General features: G+C 37.8%; 2 protein-coding genes across 6 annotated transcripts in view; both read right to left on the bottom strand.

Moving 5' to 3' along the window:
- Window positions 1-814: 814 nt before the first annotated feature.
- The window catches only part of LOC131427650 (USP6 N-terminal-like protein), a 32,079-nt gene continuing 14,468 nt past the window's right edge, over window positions 815-18,425 (bottom strand). Inside the window, exons 3-6 of one of the 5 annotated variants that reach the window (XR_009229298.1) lie at window positions 13,690-14,010; window positions 13,452-13,620; window positions 1,657-1,723; window positions 1,444-1,581 (exon numbers count right to left, since the gene is read on the bottom strand). Coding sequence is in view for 4 of the 5 variants with exons in the window: in XM_058591032.1 (XP_058447015.1) it covers window positions 1,241-1,581; window positions 13,452-13,620; window positions 13,690-14,010 (831 nt within the window). In the remaining variant the exon portion in view is untranslated. The other 4 variants (XM_058591035.1, XM_058591032.1, XM_058591036.1 and 1 more) reach the window with 4 other exon arrangements.
- On the bottom strand, window positions 1,764-2,723 carry LOC131427651 (uncharacterized). Its single transcript, XM_058591037.1, has one exon. It carries the CDS (start codon window positions 2,714-2,716, stop codon window positions 2,120-2,122), a length of 597 nt encoding a protein of 198 aa, XP_058447020.1. The 5' UTR covers window positions 2,717-2,723; the 3' UTR covers window positions 1,764-2,119.

Here is an 18,425-nt window from a genome sequence, read left to right as displayed (position 1 = left end):
TTTCGACTTTTGCATGTATTTCGCCGCGACAGCTTGGGTCAATTTGGGACCTTTCGGGTGCGAGCACAAAAAACTGCTTCGAAGCGCGAAGCGTTAGCGGTACTCATTTTGGAAAAATGCTGAGATCGAATTGTAAACAATAGTCAGCTGATTCATTCTCGCATTGCATCAAGGACACTTCTGACCTCTGTGTTAAAAAAAATCATATCATTCCACTTTACCGATCGCGAGTAATCGCATACATTTTTTGCATCCAGAGAAAGCATCAAAGTCGTAAATGAAATCTAAGATATTCTGAAAATGGTGATTCCATATTTCTGAAGTTCACAATGAGTGAGTACGTTGTATCGTGTTAGTGTGGAGAAAATTCGAATATTTCGCGAGAAAGGAATAATTTGTTTTTTTTTAATAACTCGACGTAGCCACACAGTGACGTTTTCGCTTGTAGTCCAGTTAACTGAAAGTCCGTTGGACTATAAATGGACTATAGGTTAGAAAGGCCAAATTCCACAAAAGGAATGTAATGCCAAGACTTTACTTGCGGTAGTTCAAAAAGGATTGTGCGGGTTTAGCAGGTTTATGAAACAATGAGAAGGATTGCGAGGAAAAAGATGATATGGTGACATAATGAAATGAGTTTATTAGGCTTAGTTACTCCAGAGTTTGAAGTGATGTGCTTTTTAGAAAAAAATCTAAAAATCCACAACACGACAAGGCAAAATTTCCGATGAATCTAGGAACATGTCATCTGAGCCATAATGTTCTTATTGTTGATATTCCTCCTGCCTGTGACGGTATACAAGTTCACCCTAAGTAAGTCTTAGTTCAATAAACGAATATATTATCTCACTTTAGTATAGCAAAGTACAAACCACAATACAGTTCTAACCAAAACAAAACACTTACACTTTATCTTCATTACTTTTCATTTCTGTTACAGAAAATCCTCCATAGTTACGTTCTACAAGAAAAAAGTAATAGTTACATGAGCAACACCGATATATTAGATTTAAAAAAATCTTCGACGCAGTTTTTCTTTCTTTCTTTCTATCTTTTAAGAATGTGTAGTTTTATTGCTATTGATTGATGATAACACTGACAATCAGTGTCTATAGGATCCGCTAGTTACTCGCTCAAAATGAGGCTCTTATGTTGGCAGTTAATTCGGTACATCATCGGCTGGACGGCTGATTGTCACCTTCGGTCTTGTCAGAACGATTTCACGTATCACAAGGCAAATTCAGACGGAAATCTGTTTCTCGGTAACTTCGTCATCTTCATCTTCGTCATCCAAAACCGTTGTTCCGTTGACATGACCGTTCGACACCGCAATGACTATAATCTCGTCGCTGGATCGTTCCTTTGCCTGTAACGGAGGAGAATCTATCCGGTCCAACGTTAGCTGCGTCGATATTACACTTATACTATCGTCCAATCCAACGCCCGGAACTGCGTTACTGCCATTGTGTGGCATCCGGAAGATATCACAGGTACGCTCGTACGATGTTATGCTGACATCGTTGGTTGATGTGACCGATGTTCCGGTTAGCGAGTGTTTCGTTATACTTCCATCGTCGTAATCTGTTAAGTGGAAAGTGGATACATTGTGACGTTCATAATTAAACGTTCTGCTCTGCTGCGCAGAATCTAGCTTACCTTCGGTGAAAACAACGACAACGGAAGCATGCCTCGTGCAATAACTGATCAAATCTTTAACAAAGGACTTTTCGGAAGTGAAAAATACCAGTAAACGAAAAACAAAATTCATGCGTCATTCAAAATTTGTATTCTGTCGAAAATGCAACATTCCAATATTCATCAGCTATTTGTACCTACATCGCAATTTTTTTTCAATAAAAAGTAGCAAAATATGTACTTTTCCTCAACTACCTACTCAAACGGCTAAACTGGATAATTACGCACTAAAACTTAGGATTTCAATATGGTTCTTGATGGTGAAGCAGGTTCAGGAGAACGGGGTTTGTTCGTTTGGAATGGATAGGCAGAAGAAACAAACTGGTGCCTAGTTTAATATCAGGGAATCAAGATCACCGTTATATAGGAGGGATTCTTTTTGATTGGTTATAATTCCTCATCGAATGCTGCCTGCTCGGGTCCATCACATGCAAATTTTAGGCGTCGTCAGGCAGGTGCACTCCGAACGAGGCTGTGGTGGAAATGGATTCTTATAGCATTCCGAAAACGATGCAATCGGTGGTCTTATCCTCTCGCAATCGCGCACAACTTTCTTGGGTGGACACTTTGGTGGAAATTTGAACTTGACACAGCATGGTGTGCCGATACGAGGGCACAGATCCTGCTTCACCTTGACACACTCCAACGCTTCTACGCTAGGGGCTGGCTTCGAGCAAGCCGGCCTGGAGGCCACGGCTCGTTTCTGACGCCGAGGTACTCTCTGCTGTAGAGTATCGTCACATGAAAACTCCTTCGGCTTCGGAGGTTGAGGACAGGTACGCCACGTTTTCGGACTGGCAGCTTTCTCGCACGGTGGTTCTTCGACGTCCGGTTTTCGCAGTGCTCGATCCATGCAAGCTTTCTGTGTGCAATCTTTTCGGGTGCTGAAATCCGTCAATCCTTCATCGCCACGCTTTTTACACGACGAGGAATATGGACGATTTTTCGTTAGCTTCCCAGCCGCTTCCAATGGTTTCAATGTCGAGACACCTTTAGCTGCTCCACTTAAAATTTTGTACATCTTGCCTAGAGTGCTTCCGCGGACGATGCAAAACCGATCTGGTTCAAATGACGGGCCGAAAATGAATGAAATTTTTTCCACCACTTCCACTCAACTGCCAAAGGAGCAATGGTTACTAGATTTGTTTCCAAATCCAAAGTAACTTCGATGATGGACCCGAGCAAAAAGCAATACTAACAGTCAATAACAATACAATTGTTGTACGAAATATCAATGTTTGTTCTGTGTATATTATTTTAACGATTCTACATAGTTTCTACCTTAAGCAGTACAACTTACAATGAATTAATAATGTTTTAAAAAAAATCGATGCCATGCTAGCGCTACATTCCTAAAGTCTAGTAATTTCCTCGATCATGTTATCACAATTTTCATCGAACGCATCGATTATTACGAGTGAGTTAAGGCTGGTCGCTAATGACGTGCTGGTATCGAGCGTGGTGAAGCTCTGAATCGTTCTAAGCGATAGCATGCTAACACCTACATTTTATTGTTTAAAATTTTCGATAAGAAATTTATTGGCCAAAACAACAGTACAACACACCGGATGTGTCGTCGTGTTAGGATAGAGTTTGCGGCATTTGATGACACGCGTGTGTGTGTTTGTATGTGCGTGGGTGTGTGGGGTGTGAAGACGATGATCGCGACGGCGTATCCCACCATGAAGGAAACGAAAAGATAGAGAAGAAAAAAAAACAAAGATAAATTTACTAACTGATAACGGGTGGTTTTTCGGTGGTATTAGCAGAGAACATAGATCGGTAGTACCTTTGGTGAAAGGGTGCACTCTCAAAGTCCGAGGGGTTAGTCGATGGGCTACTCACACGTATCGCAAGTAACCGTTGAAAAATAGAAAGTTTGGTGTAGCATGCAATGAATTAGTAAGAAATATAAACAAAACAGTGCATATTTCAGTGCCTATTAGTAACTGTGAGTATGCGCTGTATATATTTAATATTGTTATAACGTAATAAGCGAAGCTTTTATTATGGTCCCATTACCAAGCGAAGCACCTTTTAGTTGTATAAATAATATATGCAGATATTAGAAGAAAATTTATTCTGGATTTTTTGTTTTCCTTATGCTATAATAAAAGTAAGCTGCTAAATTGAAATGGCATACGAAAAAGGTATCCAACGTTTCAATACTTCAATAACATTAGTTGAAAACAATCTATTACAAGAACTGTATGCATTTTTTTAAACCCGAACCCAACCCGTACTCGATCGAAAATAAAAAATCTTTATCCCTACCCGATCCGAATCCGACAAAACATTTATTTTCAAACCCTAACCCATCGGGTTTCTGATCTAAATACCCAAAACCAGACAATCTTTAGTACGAGGAATCAAAAGAATTCACTTCTAACACTACTATAATAATACATATAAAAGCCTTTTTTAATCCACCTAGTGGTGTAATGAATGAATGAATGAATCCTTTCTAGTATTCCTTATTTTTTCAAAAATAACTCTAGAAGATTCAGTCCATAGTTTTTTTTTCAAACTTGAATAAAACTGAGTTTCTTTCTTTGGGTATAAACTAACATAACCTTTTCAATTTATTAACAGTTATGACTAAATGACGGTTTGTAATTTTAAACACACTTTACTATATAGCTACCGAACCGGAAGTTGGACCCGGATGAAAGTCAACAGCAGCATATGAGACTATAGGCAAGGATGGCATTTATCGTATCAAAGAACGCTCTCTAGCAACTCTTCACACGATTCAATCAGTGCCATCAAAGAAAGACGGATATCATCGCAGCAACAAAAAACCGGCATGGTTCATTTAACATAGAATGGACACCTGTACGAGAGCGAATTTCTCTCGATGACCTGTCTGAGAATCAAAGATTAGCATGCGGCTGTGGGGATTCTTTCTGAAGCAACAAACGGTCGCTTATTCTCGTTTCGCGATCCGATTCTATACGGGCAGTTGATAATTGCGATAGAATCATTTTACTATTGCCACTTATTCTAACTATGTGCATATAACCTTTGTATAAGTTGTGTCTATGAAAATGTATGTGAATGCTCCACAAAGGGTTTTGAAATATTGCAACCTAGTATCAGAATCATCAAGTCGAATCATCGATTCGATTTTCTGCGATAATTGTCAACTTGCGATTCTCTCTTGGTAGAGTCCACACAGCACCGATCATTATCAGACTGTAATTTTTTTTAAGGGACGTGAGCGAAGAAATGTAGAAAAATTCTCTCACGGTTCATGCATTAAGAGACACAAGTTCTTGTAGCATCTTCTACCGGATTGAAAACGTTGTATACAATATAGATAAGTATCGAGCAGCTTCTGGCAAATTATCGGCAATCACCTTTCATTTGAGCCTAAGTTTGAGAAAATCGATCAAATCATCTCTGAGAAAATTGAGTGAATTTCGTTTTAGAGTTTTGTGACCACTAGGGTAACAGAGGTATTTTGGCCCACCTTAGGATTGATTTTATTTTGGCCCACTTTGTAAAAAAAATCCATCAAATGTTGTAATATCTTCGAAAAACCCTGCCACAATAGGTAATTTAATGTGATTAGCTTCAAATTGATGCAACGTGGGTTACTTTACATCGATTAAATCTATAAAGTTTATTAGGTGGACCAAATTATATGAAGTTGCCAAAATACCTCTGTTACACAATTTCCGGTACTTCCAGAACGGGTATAACCGGAGTCGAGTAACTAATGTATAACTAAACAAATTAAATCTAGAAAAATTTTACCGTTTTTTGCATCGTCACTCTAAATGGCGGTGTTTCATTTTATTCATGAGGACTATGAGATTTTTTATTTAGGCCTAAGTGTGTGAAAATCGGTCAAGCCATCTCTGAGAAAAATGAGTGACATTATTTGATACGTACCGTACATACACAGGTACATACAGGGTGGCAAGTGAATTGCCGATTTCTATTTCCCGAGTTTTTCCCGGTTTTTAAAGATAAAAATTCCCGATTTTAGGAAAAGGCTCAAATCGCCCCTGTTTATGATTGAAAATAAATCAATAAGGAACAACAATCCAAAAAACGGACGCTTGCCACTCGGAAAAAACAACAACAATCTATGCTTGCAATTTCAAATCATTCTGCACAGAGCTTTCTTCGCTCCTTTCGGAAGTAAAAGTAGAAATTTCAGTTCGAGGGGAAAATTTTAAACGGGATGATGGCACAGCGAACCTAACACAATATCGTCATTGTCAGGTTTTCCTCCAAGGTACAGCATATTGTGTGTTTGAATTGTGGTAATTCGCTTGCAAGCACATCTGTTCAATCGACGATACCCTCAGATGAATTGTCATGCTGCGATTGTGTTGGAAACCATAAAACCAACTATTAACAATGTCCTATCAGACCAAAAATTTTAAATTTTCATGTAATAAAATTCAATTTAAAATCATTAGATGTACAAGGTACATCAGTCATGTTATCCTATTTTTGGACTGCAGCATGTTTACGATTTCAATGCGTTGATGAGCAAATAAATCAAATGATACCTGTAAAAACGCACAAGATATCGATCTATTTTTCCTAACAAGATTTTAAATGCTCGTGGAGTAATCAGAAAGTACGAGTTCTTCATGGTGAACTCTCCGCTGGTTTTAAATCAGTTTTATTACCAATAGCTTAACTAATTCATCTTCTACGAGAAATTTTTCTACAATTTATCTGATTCTAGCAGATCAATGTAACATTTGTAGTTGTTCGTATGTGTGTGTGAGTTTTTTTTGTGTTTGTGTGTGTGTGTGTGTGTATGGTCCCATAGGGTGTGTATGTAACAAGAATGTGCACTCGATTTTCTCGGAGATGGCTGGACCGATTTTCACAAACTTAAATTCAAATTAAAGGTCTTTTGGTCCCATAGGGTGCTATTGAATTTTACTCGGATCGGACTTCCGGTCCGGGAGTAACGGGATAAAATGTGCAAAAAAATTAAGGAAATGGGCACTCGATTTCCTCAGAGACCGCTCAACCGGTTCTCTTCAACAAAGATTCAAGTTAAAAGTCTTATGGTCCCATAGGTTACAATTGAATTTCATCTGGATCCGACTTCCGGTTCGGGAGTTACGGGGTAAAATGTGCAAAATGAACTAAAAACGTTTCATCGATTTTTTTCAGAGACCGCTCATCCAATTCAAATGAAAAGTCTTATAACCCCATATAATCCTACCAAATTTCATCCATATACGACTTCCGGCTCCGGAATTACAAACTGATAGGTATAAAATTTTTATTTTCTGGGGCGTGTTCTTATACATAACACGGAAAAATCCCATCAAATACATTCAAATAACTGTAAAACTCATGTGTGAACAAATTTGGTTAGTTTATGACCAAATACATTGATTTTTGGTATACCGGATCTTCGTTTCAGTTTCCGGAAGTATAAAAGTGATCGTGTACTCCAAACCGGAAATCATTCCAATTCCTTAAAAGCGGATGAACCGATATTCACAAACTCAGATTCGAATGGAAGGTCTTGTATTCGCATACCAAATTCCTGAATTTTATTTGGATCCGACTTTCGGTTCCGGAATTATAGGGTAAAGTGTGTCGAAAATTTTATACTATCACTTAAAGGGGCGAAACAAATGACTTTAAAAAATTCTAAATCGACATCAAAACTGCTTAAACCGATAGTCATTATCAGTATACGGCTGAACAAAGCGATCCCGGTTATTCCTTCAAAAATCGAGAGCAGAGAGTCTTTGTCACCGAAATCCGTGACGAATTACTATTCTAACTAAGGTATTATATGAAAAAAGAAACAGATTAATGCCTATAGTTTTAATATATTTCAATAGTTTAAACTAACCTTAAATGAATTCAATGAATAGTAGCACAAATCCTGTGCCACGTGGAATGGTGTGCTCCGAAAGCTCTCCTGTATCCCAAAAGTTATTTGCGCATATATAAATTGAAATAAATCTAGCTAATTCACTGGTGACCCCGACGTAATGGTGACTTTGATTCAGTTCATCTACCAATAATAATCAAGGTTTCAAATTAAGAAATGATTAGTTCCACTAGTTATATATATTCTACCACCTCAGAATTAATCGGCTAGAATACAGATCTCATATCGAAAGCAATGTAAACCCTGAAATTGTTTTGAAAAATATCGATACAGCCATAAATAATTTAAATTATTACATTATTGAAGTTCCAAAAGCTCAAACTAAATTCCATTCACCTTCATCTGCATCAATATCAGCGTTCTTGTAATCCTACTACGGAATAGTTGAGGACCTTTAAAAGGAAATAAAACATTCACTGAACAAATCAATCCATTACTGTTCCTCAAAAACCATTTTCAGCTCTTAAATCAAGGACAAATACTCCCTGCAAACGGTGGACAAGATCAAAGCCGACAAATCTTGCAATTTTGTGAGTCCTTTTGACATCTCACATAAATATTAGCATAAGACAAGTATTGTTTCAAGATGACATTACTGAGACGAATTGTGTTGAAACAAGGGCAATCATTAGCAAACTTAAGAACATAAAGACACCGAAGAAAGTTTTATAATTTTATCAAAAATTTTCCCTTTGTTACCTTCAGACTTAGCCAACAATTTTGCAAGTGTGTTGAATAATTATTCCAAAACTTAATTAAAATCCAACAGAAGCATCCAAATTATCCTTATATTTTCAAAACGCGCATTCATTATGTTGTTATCGATAACAACTAAGAAAGCTCTGATGTTTCCTGATTGATTTAAAACTGTTGTCAAACCCTTAAAAATCGTTGGACGAGACATGGGGTGTTGGTCCAATTTCCAATGGAATGTTCAGCATAGCACAAGTATGAGACAATAAGTTGTTTCAACACTTTTACTGAACATCTCGCTCAAACGCAAAATTGGGTGTTGACTCTTTTCACTTGTTGAAAAAAACTACTTTTCACTTGTTGAAAAAAAATCATTATGCTAACAGCTGTCACTCATATGTGAGCTAGTAAAATTTTTCCCAGTTTTTTCACTGAATTTCCCGACTTTTTCCCGGGTTTTCCCGGTGAAACCAAATTCCCGACTTGCCCGGTTACTTGCCACCCTGCACATGCATTGCTCAGCATGATGAGCTGTGTCGAATGATATAGGACACTTAGCCCTTCGGGCCAATTTTCAGTAGTCAATTTTTCAAGTGATTGCATGAACTTTCCGTATGAGAAAGGCAATGAGTATGTATATAAGAATGGTAAAAACTACTGTACACTTTTCTAAATATTTATACGTGCTCAATTTGCTCAGATATGGCTGAACCAATTTTAACAAACTTATACTCGTTTCAAAGCTACTGTCGGGCCATTGATCAAGTTCAAAGATCAATTGGCTGTGACTTTTGGTTCCGGAGATATAATGGTATTGTGGGATCACCTCTAATTTCGTAAAGCGCTATTGTTCAAAAGTTTAAGCATCTCGAAAAAAGTCCTCATGCAAAATTTGAGCTAAAATGGACATGGGTAAGGGATGCTGCCCAGCGGTTAAAGTTTGAAAATTCTCGATCTTGAAAAAGCACCATAGGAGTACATGAAATTTCCGAAATCGAAAATTTGCTTTGCTTGAAACGGGTCAAAATTTTAAATCCGGGTCAAAATTTTAGATCCGACCAGAAACAGCTGAGTTATCGAGGTTGGAGTAAAGTCGTTTTGTGGTTTGTTTAAAAAATGGAAAAAACCGAGTTTCGTGTTTTGATAAAACATTGTTTTTTAATGGGTAAAAACACCGTGCAAGCGAAACAATGGATTGAAAAATGTTATCCGGACTCTTGTCCATCAAAAGCAACGATTTGTCGGTGGTTCGCCGAGTTTAAACGTGGTCGTACCGACACAAATGACGCGGAACGCTCGGGTAGACCTGTGGAAGCCGTTACATCGGAAAATGTGAGTGAAGTGACAAAAATTATAATGAAAGATCGTAAAGTGAAGCTCCGTGAGATTGCTGAGATGACACAGATATCATATGGAAGTGTATTTACTATCCTTCATAAAAAATTGAGCATGAAAAAGGTTTTTTCCAAGTGGGTGCCGCGATTGCTTTCGATGGAACAAAATGCACCCTGCCGCAAGTCGATGAAAATGGCGAAATTGAACGAATTGGACTTTGATCTGCTTCCCTACCCCCATACTCGCCAGATTTAGCCCCCAGTGACTACTGGCTCTTTGCTGATCTTAAAAAAATGCTCCAGGGAAAAAGATTTGGCTCAAATAAGGAGGTTATCGCTGAAACTGAAGCTTATTTTGAAGCGAAAGATAATTTTTTTTATAAACATGGTATTGAAAAAATTGGAAAAACGTTGGAACCATTGTATCACCCTAAAAGGTGATTATGTTGATGAATAAAAAAAAATTGCAAAAAAAATGTTGTTTCCATTGTTAGTCTCGGGACTTATTGATCCATGTGTTATGTGACGTAATCGACAAAACACGTTATTTTTCAAGAACCTCGAAAAAATCCCCATGCAAAATTCGAACTAAATCGGATATGGGTAAGGGGTGCTCTACCCGGCGGTTAAGGTTTGAAAATTTTCGATCTTGAAAAATCACCATCGAAATCGAAATTTTTTATGCAAATTTCCGAAGTTACGCTGTTTTGCCTTTCTCATATAGAAAACACTGTGAAAACCGACTTTTAAACCGAGGCCCGGAGGGCCGAGTGTCATATACCATTCGACTCAGTTCGTCGAGTACGCAAAATGTCTGTGTGTGTGTGTGCGTATGTGTGTATGTAACATATTTTTGCACTAACTTTTCTCGGAGATGGCTGAGCCGATTTTCACAATCTTATATTCAAATGAAAGGTCTTGTGGTCCCATACAAAATTCCTGAATATTATTTGGATCCGATTTCCGGTTCGGGAGTTATGGGGTAAAATGTGCAAAATAAAGAAAATATGTGTTCTAACTTTTCTCATAGATGACGCGACCGATTTTCACAAACTTAGGTTCAAATGAAAGGTCCTGTGGTCCCATGTGAAAGTCCTGAATTTCATGCGGATCCGACTTCCGGATCCGGAAATATAGGGTAAAGTGTGTTAAAAATTGTATACCATCACTTAAAATGGGGAAAAACCTTAAAAAAATTTCTAAAACGACCTCAAATCTTTTCCAATTGATAGTTTTTATCAGTAGACGGTCAAAAAACCGATTTCGGTTATTCTTTTAAGAATCGAAGAAAATTATTTTGAAGAATAGCACAGTATTATATATGATAGTATGATTGATATGAGAAAGGCATCATTACACCACTAGGTGTATTAAAACAGGTTTTTTTTTGGCGTAAAAAGAGACCTCAGTGTATCGTCCAAAGTTAAACTCTGACATATCCAAATGATATGAAATTGATTAGGAAACTTGACCTAAAAAACTATACAACTTCTAAAAATCAAATCTTATAAACATATAAATAAGGAAAACAGGATTTTCTTTACACAGTTCAGAAGTTCAAGCACAACTAAACGCTGAAATTATCACAAAAGAGAACAAATGATTAGTATCAATTGGTTCAATTTTTTTTTTCTATCGTTCGAATCGTACGGAATCGATAGTATTTTAAAAAAAACTCACTTCAAAAGCATGGCTGCGCACGAGGAAATTCAAAGAATTATATTTTTGAAAGTGTTCGAATTTCGTCTTCGAACCTTTCCGATTATGTAGTCGAATAATCGATTGAAGAAAAAAACCTTTCTTTTAATTAATCACATTATCTCAAATGAAAACTACTAAGACATTTTGGAAAACATTACTGCTACTACTACAGATTCTCCTCTGTAATGTGATTTGAGTCGCAACTACAACTGCACGTTAACTGATGTTATCAGTCTGATAATGGATCTATAGACTCAACAAAAGCTCGAAAATAGCAGATAACACTGGTTGCGTGAGGATTTATGAAGTGTTCTTATACGGGATGATGTCACCGAACGAGAATGAGAATTGAACTACATAGCGGCCGTACAAAGTGGAACATGTGCGGCAGGTTCTGTTTCATTAGGTTGTTTATTTTTAAGGGACGGGTAAGGGATTAACAGTTTCGGAAAATTGTTTTATTTCCTTGTAGTTTAACATTACAAAAATATTGTGTCAAAATTTCAAATCAATTGGATGATTCAGTGTAAGTTACCAACAATATTTGTTTGCTCACTTTTTAGGAAAACAAAAATTCGCGTTTTTCTGAAAACCAATTTTTCGAAGTCCGTGAGTACGATCGTGCAAAATCTACTGAAACGATTCTTTTCAAACTTGGAACATACATTTTTGGTGCAAAATGTCTCCCCCCCCCCACGTTTTTGATTTTTTTTTTCATTTCTATATTATGGTAGTTTTTCACCTCAAAACTGGCGGAAAATTTAGCGTAAGATCGCGTTTTTATGCTTAAATATGTATGCCACGAACAGTTCAAAATTCAAAATAATAACTTGGGAACGACGGAGGGGGGAGAAATAACTCGTACTTTAGGTAAATTTAAGATTTCAGAAATAAGTAAATAAGTAAACTTTTAATTTCAGATAATTCTACGCCGAGTTATCCTGTTCACCGCGCAACGTGTTTTTTAAAAAAAGTTTTTAGGAAATGCTCTGTCTCCGCTTTATTTTTCAATATTAATATACGGAAATTTAACTAAATATTCTTTTAATGATGCTTTATAATGTAAAATAAGTTTGAATAAATTTGCTTAAGCTGTTTGTCGATAAAAAAATTACAAAAAATTGATTCAAATTATTCCTCACTCCCCCCTTAAGGCTGCTTTCTCTATAGTCTGATGACAAAAAAACGGAAATTATCGTCTTCTGCGGCGACTAAAATCAGTAAAAGTCAAAAAGCTTTAGAAGTAGGCGATAGGGTACAAAGAAACAGAAAACGTTGATAAATTTTCTGAACAGGCAAAAATAAAAACGGCATTTCCAAAAACACGACAAAGTGAGCATAGATGTTTAGGAATAATACTATTCTGCACCAGCGTGAAGTAAACAATAAGCTTTCCAAAACGTGAATTCATTTCAGTGTCAACACGTTCAGGGGACGTTTGCATGTGTTGGATCGAGTGAAGCGTGCCTGGTTGGGAAACAGTACCGATTTCGTTCAACGCATTGTCGAACCTCTAGAAAAGGTTGATATTTTTGGGTGCTCTCAGAGGATTTTTTCGCGTAGAAATAACAGTTTCTTGGAATTCGTTCTCACTAAGATAACTGGATACGAAATCTTATACAAATGCAACATAGAAACTTCTGGTTACAGCATTCATCTTGATAATTAAAATCTCTAGTTAGTGATTTGTGTCCTATAACCAGACCAGTACAGAAAGATACATAATCGAAATGGAAAAGAATAATGTTGTGCTAGGATTACAAAATGTACATGCTGTAAGGATCCGTTAGTGAGGAAACAATGCGTAGTACAAGCTTTGACCAACAATGTTCAGTAAGTGACGGTAACACTGGAAACATTTTAGCACACATGATGAATGTTTTAGACCGTGAGTGCACGCCATTACCAACCATTTTCGAACAACGAATTTGAAGTTGATTCACTAGATTAGAACATGTTTAGTTCGACTTAAGACTAAATTAGCTATGATATCAGTAGTAGGTAATGCAGCTTTGCAACGCAATGAACTATTTATTACAGCACACACGCATGCTCGGACACAATACTACCGCAAGGCTAAAAGTGACTCTCCAAATAGCTACCACTAGCAGAAAGCGTGCGAGTGAAAGAGTAAGACGTACCTGTTTGCAGGTTGCTGATTGTATCATCAGTAATATCATCGCAGTCACGTTCCGTTTGATCATCGTCTCCCTGCTGATCGTCTTCTTCATTCTTCGATTCGCTTCTGTACAGTACAGTTTGCTGCAGTTCCGTTTCCTTCTCGGTGAATTTTTCGTTTCGATGGCCAATCTAATGAAGAAGAAAAAATAGTAAACGGATTTATTCATCGCCACTTGGACCGTAATCTTTCTAACTTACCTTCGTATCGAAGCTAGGCTCGATAAACTGCCCGAAGGGATATTTAGGAAATTCGCTGGGCGGTGGTGTCGGCAGTTTATCCAGATTTAGCTTCTTCAGCTCGTACATTGCCAGCTGAAGGGTTTTTATCACAGTGTCGTCATCATATCCAAAGTTTTTGTACAGTGTTATTTGTAGGAATTCGGTTATTTGATCCATGTCCTTCATTCGCAATAGTTTCGTTCGGTGAATTTTCAGTATAGTGTAGGCCATTGCCGTCAGGACACGCTCACCGAACAGCATATAGATGTCCCACACACGAAGACAAAGGCTGAAAGGTATCTGCAGGAAAAGTTAGTTAATTCCTAGGCATCAGGGACAACGAGTGAATTAAGTCGGTGGAACATGTAGATCTAGGTTGAAGATGATGAAGAGTAATAAGATTGCAAATGATGGAAATTAATAATTGGTGGAATTACACTGCCACTGAGGTACCATGGAAATGTTAGGAAACCAAAATACAATATCAGAAGAACACTGATCACTGCAAGGTTCTGCTTGAAATTTGAGCCTGTTGGGGGCTCATATCACAGGTAACAGTTACAACCATACAAAGTTACCTACTAGGTGAGATAAAAAATAATCGTTGACCACACAACTATGCAAAGCAAAGCAAAGTCTTGGCATTACATTCCTTTTGTGGAATTTAGCCTTTCTGTTTCAACAGACTTCGCAGCCGATTCTTAGTGTACAGAATCACACCACACAACTATGGCTGAAATGTAATATTTCTGTGCGATTCGGCCAGGTTTTTGTTTACGTATCGGACATGTATTTTGAAAAATGAAAAATATTCTACCGCTGAGCAGAGATGTCCATCTCCTCTGTGTGACAAAGAGCAAGTATAATTTATCCCCTCGCACTGACAACATCAACGAGAGCTCTTCTCTTTCACACATATGCACCACTGTTATATAAAGTGTGCACGCATCATGAGAGCGAGTGTTTATTTTCTTTCAACTCTAGCGCTGGATCACACCAAATTGCTAGAGCAGAGCTCTGAAATTCTCTGAGGTAGATGAAGATATTTTCTCCGAAGTGTGCACGCCGGACTCTGGTGTACGGTTTGCATAAGAGAAACGTGGGGCACGCATATTCAGCAAAAGCTCAGTTTATCGTTAAAATCGAGGGGGACGACACATCCGGATAATTTCAATAAAACTCAAAAAGTCATTAAAAACTAATCAAATATCATTTATCCTCATAAATATACCTAACCGTTCAAAAACGCATCCAACCGCTGATAGAAAAGTCGAAGCACATGCGATCTTTTCGAAGGTTTTTTATTCTCTTTCATGACATTTAACGGATTGTAAACATAACACTATCAACCAGGGAAATGAGGTTCTGGGGTAACATTTCTCAGTTCAATAAAATTTCGTGATTTTTGCAATGTGGTTTGTTAAGAACTAGAAACATAAACTCGGGATTGTAAAAATGAGCAAGAACCTATTTTGCATAGTTTTGGATATAGTTTTCTTGTTCAAAATCTGAAATATTATTCTGATTTGCAGAAGTTACAGTTGAAAATATCGATCTGTTTACCCACATTATTCTACTGAGCGCCGGATACACAGCTACGTGAATTGGTATTGGTTTTGTGTTAGTGAATACGTCACAATCTGAACTTCCTCAACACAAAATTTCTCGAGAAATTTAGACCTAAACTTTAGTTTCGCAGCGCGAATTTTTCCGAGATTTAGAGAAATTGAACATCTTCTCTATTGCATAAGCAACTTTTCGCAAATAACTTTTGCGATGGATATTGAGACATAAAAGAAACCTAGTTCTACACAAAAATATACTGTATTGAATATAATTACTATAATTATACTAATAGCGATATAAGGACTGCACGAAAGCTCAATGGCACCACGTGACCCGTATGGAGTATTGTCCACAAATACAAGATTTTTTGCTGTTACATGTATCATGCGTTTGGGGCGTATCACCAAACCAACGAAAGTGAAAGAGTCCCAGTAGGTTCCTGTATATAATATTTCGTCGATAACCCAGTTACCGAAGATTTTCGTTCAGAGAGTATTGAACTGTTTCCCGGTGGACACTTCACGTTATCTGAATGGATGGAACTTAAATTCGATTTGACTGAAAAGAAGTTTCGACAGGTAATTTCGGAAGTATTTAAAACTGAGTATCACTTCTCTGATATCTTAACCATAATATATGAGAACAAATTCTTGATATGGCACAATTTACGAATTGACACTATGCAAGATATCGCAATGATTTTCCGGTTCATTGATAATCTGGAGCAAATACTTCAGATGAGCTCTGCACTTATAATCACCGAACAATATCGCCGTCTTGAACCCCACGTTGAGATATTGCTTTCTACTTTCGACAAGGAACTGATTGGAATATGGATCCTCTGGAATATATAATAATAGTAATAGGTTTACGATCAAACCTTGTGTTTAACCCAGTCATGATTTTTTATGGTGACAGCTTTGCTACTGTATTTACACACGAAAATATTGTTATCAACAATGTAGTCACCATGGTAATATATCTAACCAGAAAAAAACCGACAAAAGACAAACGATCCATAACCACCTGTTACTATGATCATTAAAGACGAACAAGTGGGTACAAGAATATGCAAAACCGTAAAAGACGATTAATTCTTTTGAATCTAAAATGAAGTTTTTAAGTGTCGTCCCCCCTGGTTAACAAACGGCGACAAACAGCCATGAACGCCTCCTGTATACAGCAGAGACCCGCGTGGTCTACGACCAGCGTTGCCAGGTTGCCAGATTTGTCTGGCAAATGCCAGATTTTTCTCGTTTCGCCAGACACTCAAACTAACCAGATCTTTTGCCAGATTTTCCAAAATTTCCCAGATTTTGCTAGATTTTGTCAGATCTCGCTAGATCTTTACAATTTTGGCCTCTATACGATAGGTGAGGAGACCTTTTTTTTCTTTTTTTTTGCTCACTGAAAATGAAGCATGGCAAAAATTTCCTTGTATCTAGTAGACCCAGACAAATCCAGATAAATTTTTGAGTTTTGACAGATTTTTGAAAAAATAACCTGGCAACTCTGTCTACGACTGAAAGAGTAAGTAACAGTAAGTCGCTGCGAAAAAGATTTTTTTTATAGCAAGGCCATCGTTACGTTCTACAAATTTGAAAATTAAATCACAGATATGTTCGCTTACTAGCACTCACCAGTGGTCACTTGGGTGTATTTAGGCGAAAGCGCGTGAGAGCGATTCGTGCAAAGAGGATGTGTTTCACTCGCGCCAGCTGCTTTAACCACAAGCGCACACTCAATTTCCGTATATTCGACACTGAGAAGAAGTGCGCTTTCCTTTTAGTGTGATGTTCGCTTCTTGCCTCCCCTGTGTAGACAAGAATCGTACACCAACGTGTATCACTCTGGTGAAATGTTATCACTACAGCTGGGTACTAGAATTGGTTGGATTTCGAGTATTTGCACCTGATACTAGACCGAACCCAATGAATACGATTCGAGTTCTGGTTAACAAAAAAAAATATTGCCGGTTATCTTTTTAAAGAGGATTTGAAAATTTGGTCGGGTTTCGGCTATTCAAACCCGATATCTGACAGCTTCGAGTCAAGAAAAAAAATTTCGGTCAGGTACGTGTATTTTATTTTTGTTTTCGGGTACCGGTCGGGTTCGTGTTTAAATAAAAATATTCTCAAGTTCGGGTCGAAAACGGGAAAGATTTTTTTATTTTGGATCGGATACGGGTCAGGTTTAAGAAATTGCATACGCATACTGACTACCGATCAAATACACGAGCGCAAGCACACTTAGAAAGCGGCTTATGCTATGCTAACACAGAATGGAATTTTGGCATCGAGCTGTTAATGTAACCATGTAGATGTTTCACATGTACCGTCAATGAGTGGAGGCCGGCGTAAAACGACGTTCGTTTCGTGGACTACTTCAAAAACGGAAAAACTACCAACAGCGCTTTATTAGAGTGATTGAAGGCCGAAATCGTTGCAGAACGACAACTTATACAAGACAATGCGCCAGCGCACAAGAACATTTCAACCATGGTTCAAATCAACGATGTATGACTCCAATTGCTTCCTCATCCACCTGCCCCATTAGACCCCAACAATGCGAAAAGATAATCGTCACCGCGAATAAGTGTTTGGGAGAACATCCTGAAAACGATATTTACCTTATGATCAAAAAAGAACCGGGATTTTATTAAAAAAACGCAAAATTTCAATTTTTAATAAATTTCTTTATTTTCGCCTTCAAAGTACTCTCCTCCTGCGGAAATTCATGCATGCCAACGCTTGATCCAATTTTCCATACAAGTTTTATAGGCCGCCGAAGGTATGGCCTTTAGTTCACGCAGCGAATTCTCTTTTATGGTCTCTATGATCTCAAAACGCGTTCCCCGCAATGGCAATTTGAGTCTGGGGAAGAGGAAAAAGTCACACGGGGCCATATCTGGAGAGTACGGTGCTTGGTTGATGATGTTGGTTAGGTTTTTGGCCAAAACTGCGACACAACCAACGCTGTGTGAGCCGGCGCATTATCGTGGTGTAAAATCCATGAGTTTTCCTTCCATAAGTCTGGCCTTTTTTGCGAATGGCCTCACGCAAACGACGCAATACGGCCAAATAATATTCCTTATTAACCGTTTGACCATTCATAGTACACCACACCACGAATATCGATAAAAACAGTCA

Source organism: Malaya genurostris, chromosome 2 (assembly GCF_030247185.1).
Source record: "Malaya genurostris strain Urasoe2022 chromosome 2, Malgen_1.1, whole genome shotgun sequence".
In the NCBI taxonomy this organism is placed as follows: Eukaryota; Metazoa; Arthropoda; class Insecta; order Diptera; family Culicidae; genus Malaya; species Malaya genurostris.
The sequence above is the reverse complement of the archived record's forward strand: the minus strand, read 5'-3'. Positions and strand labels throughout refer to the sequence as shown.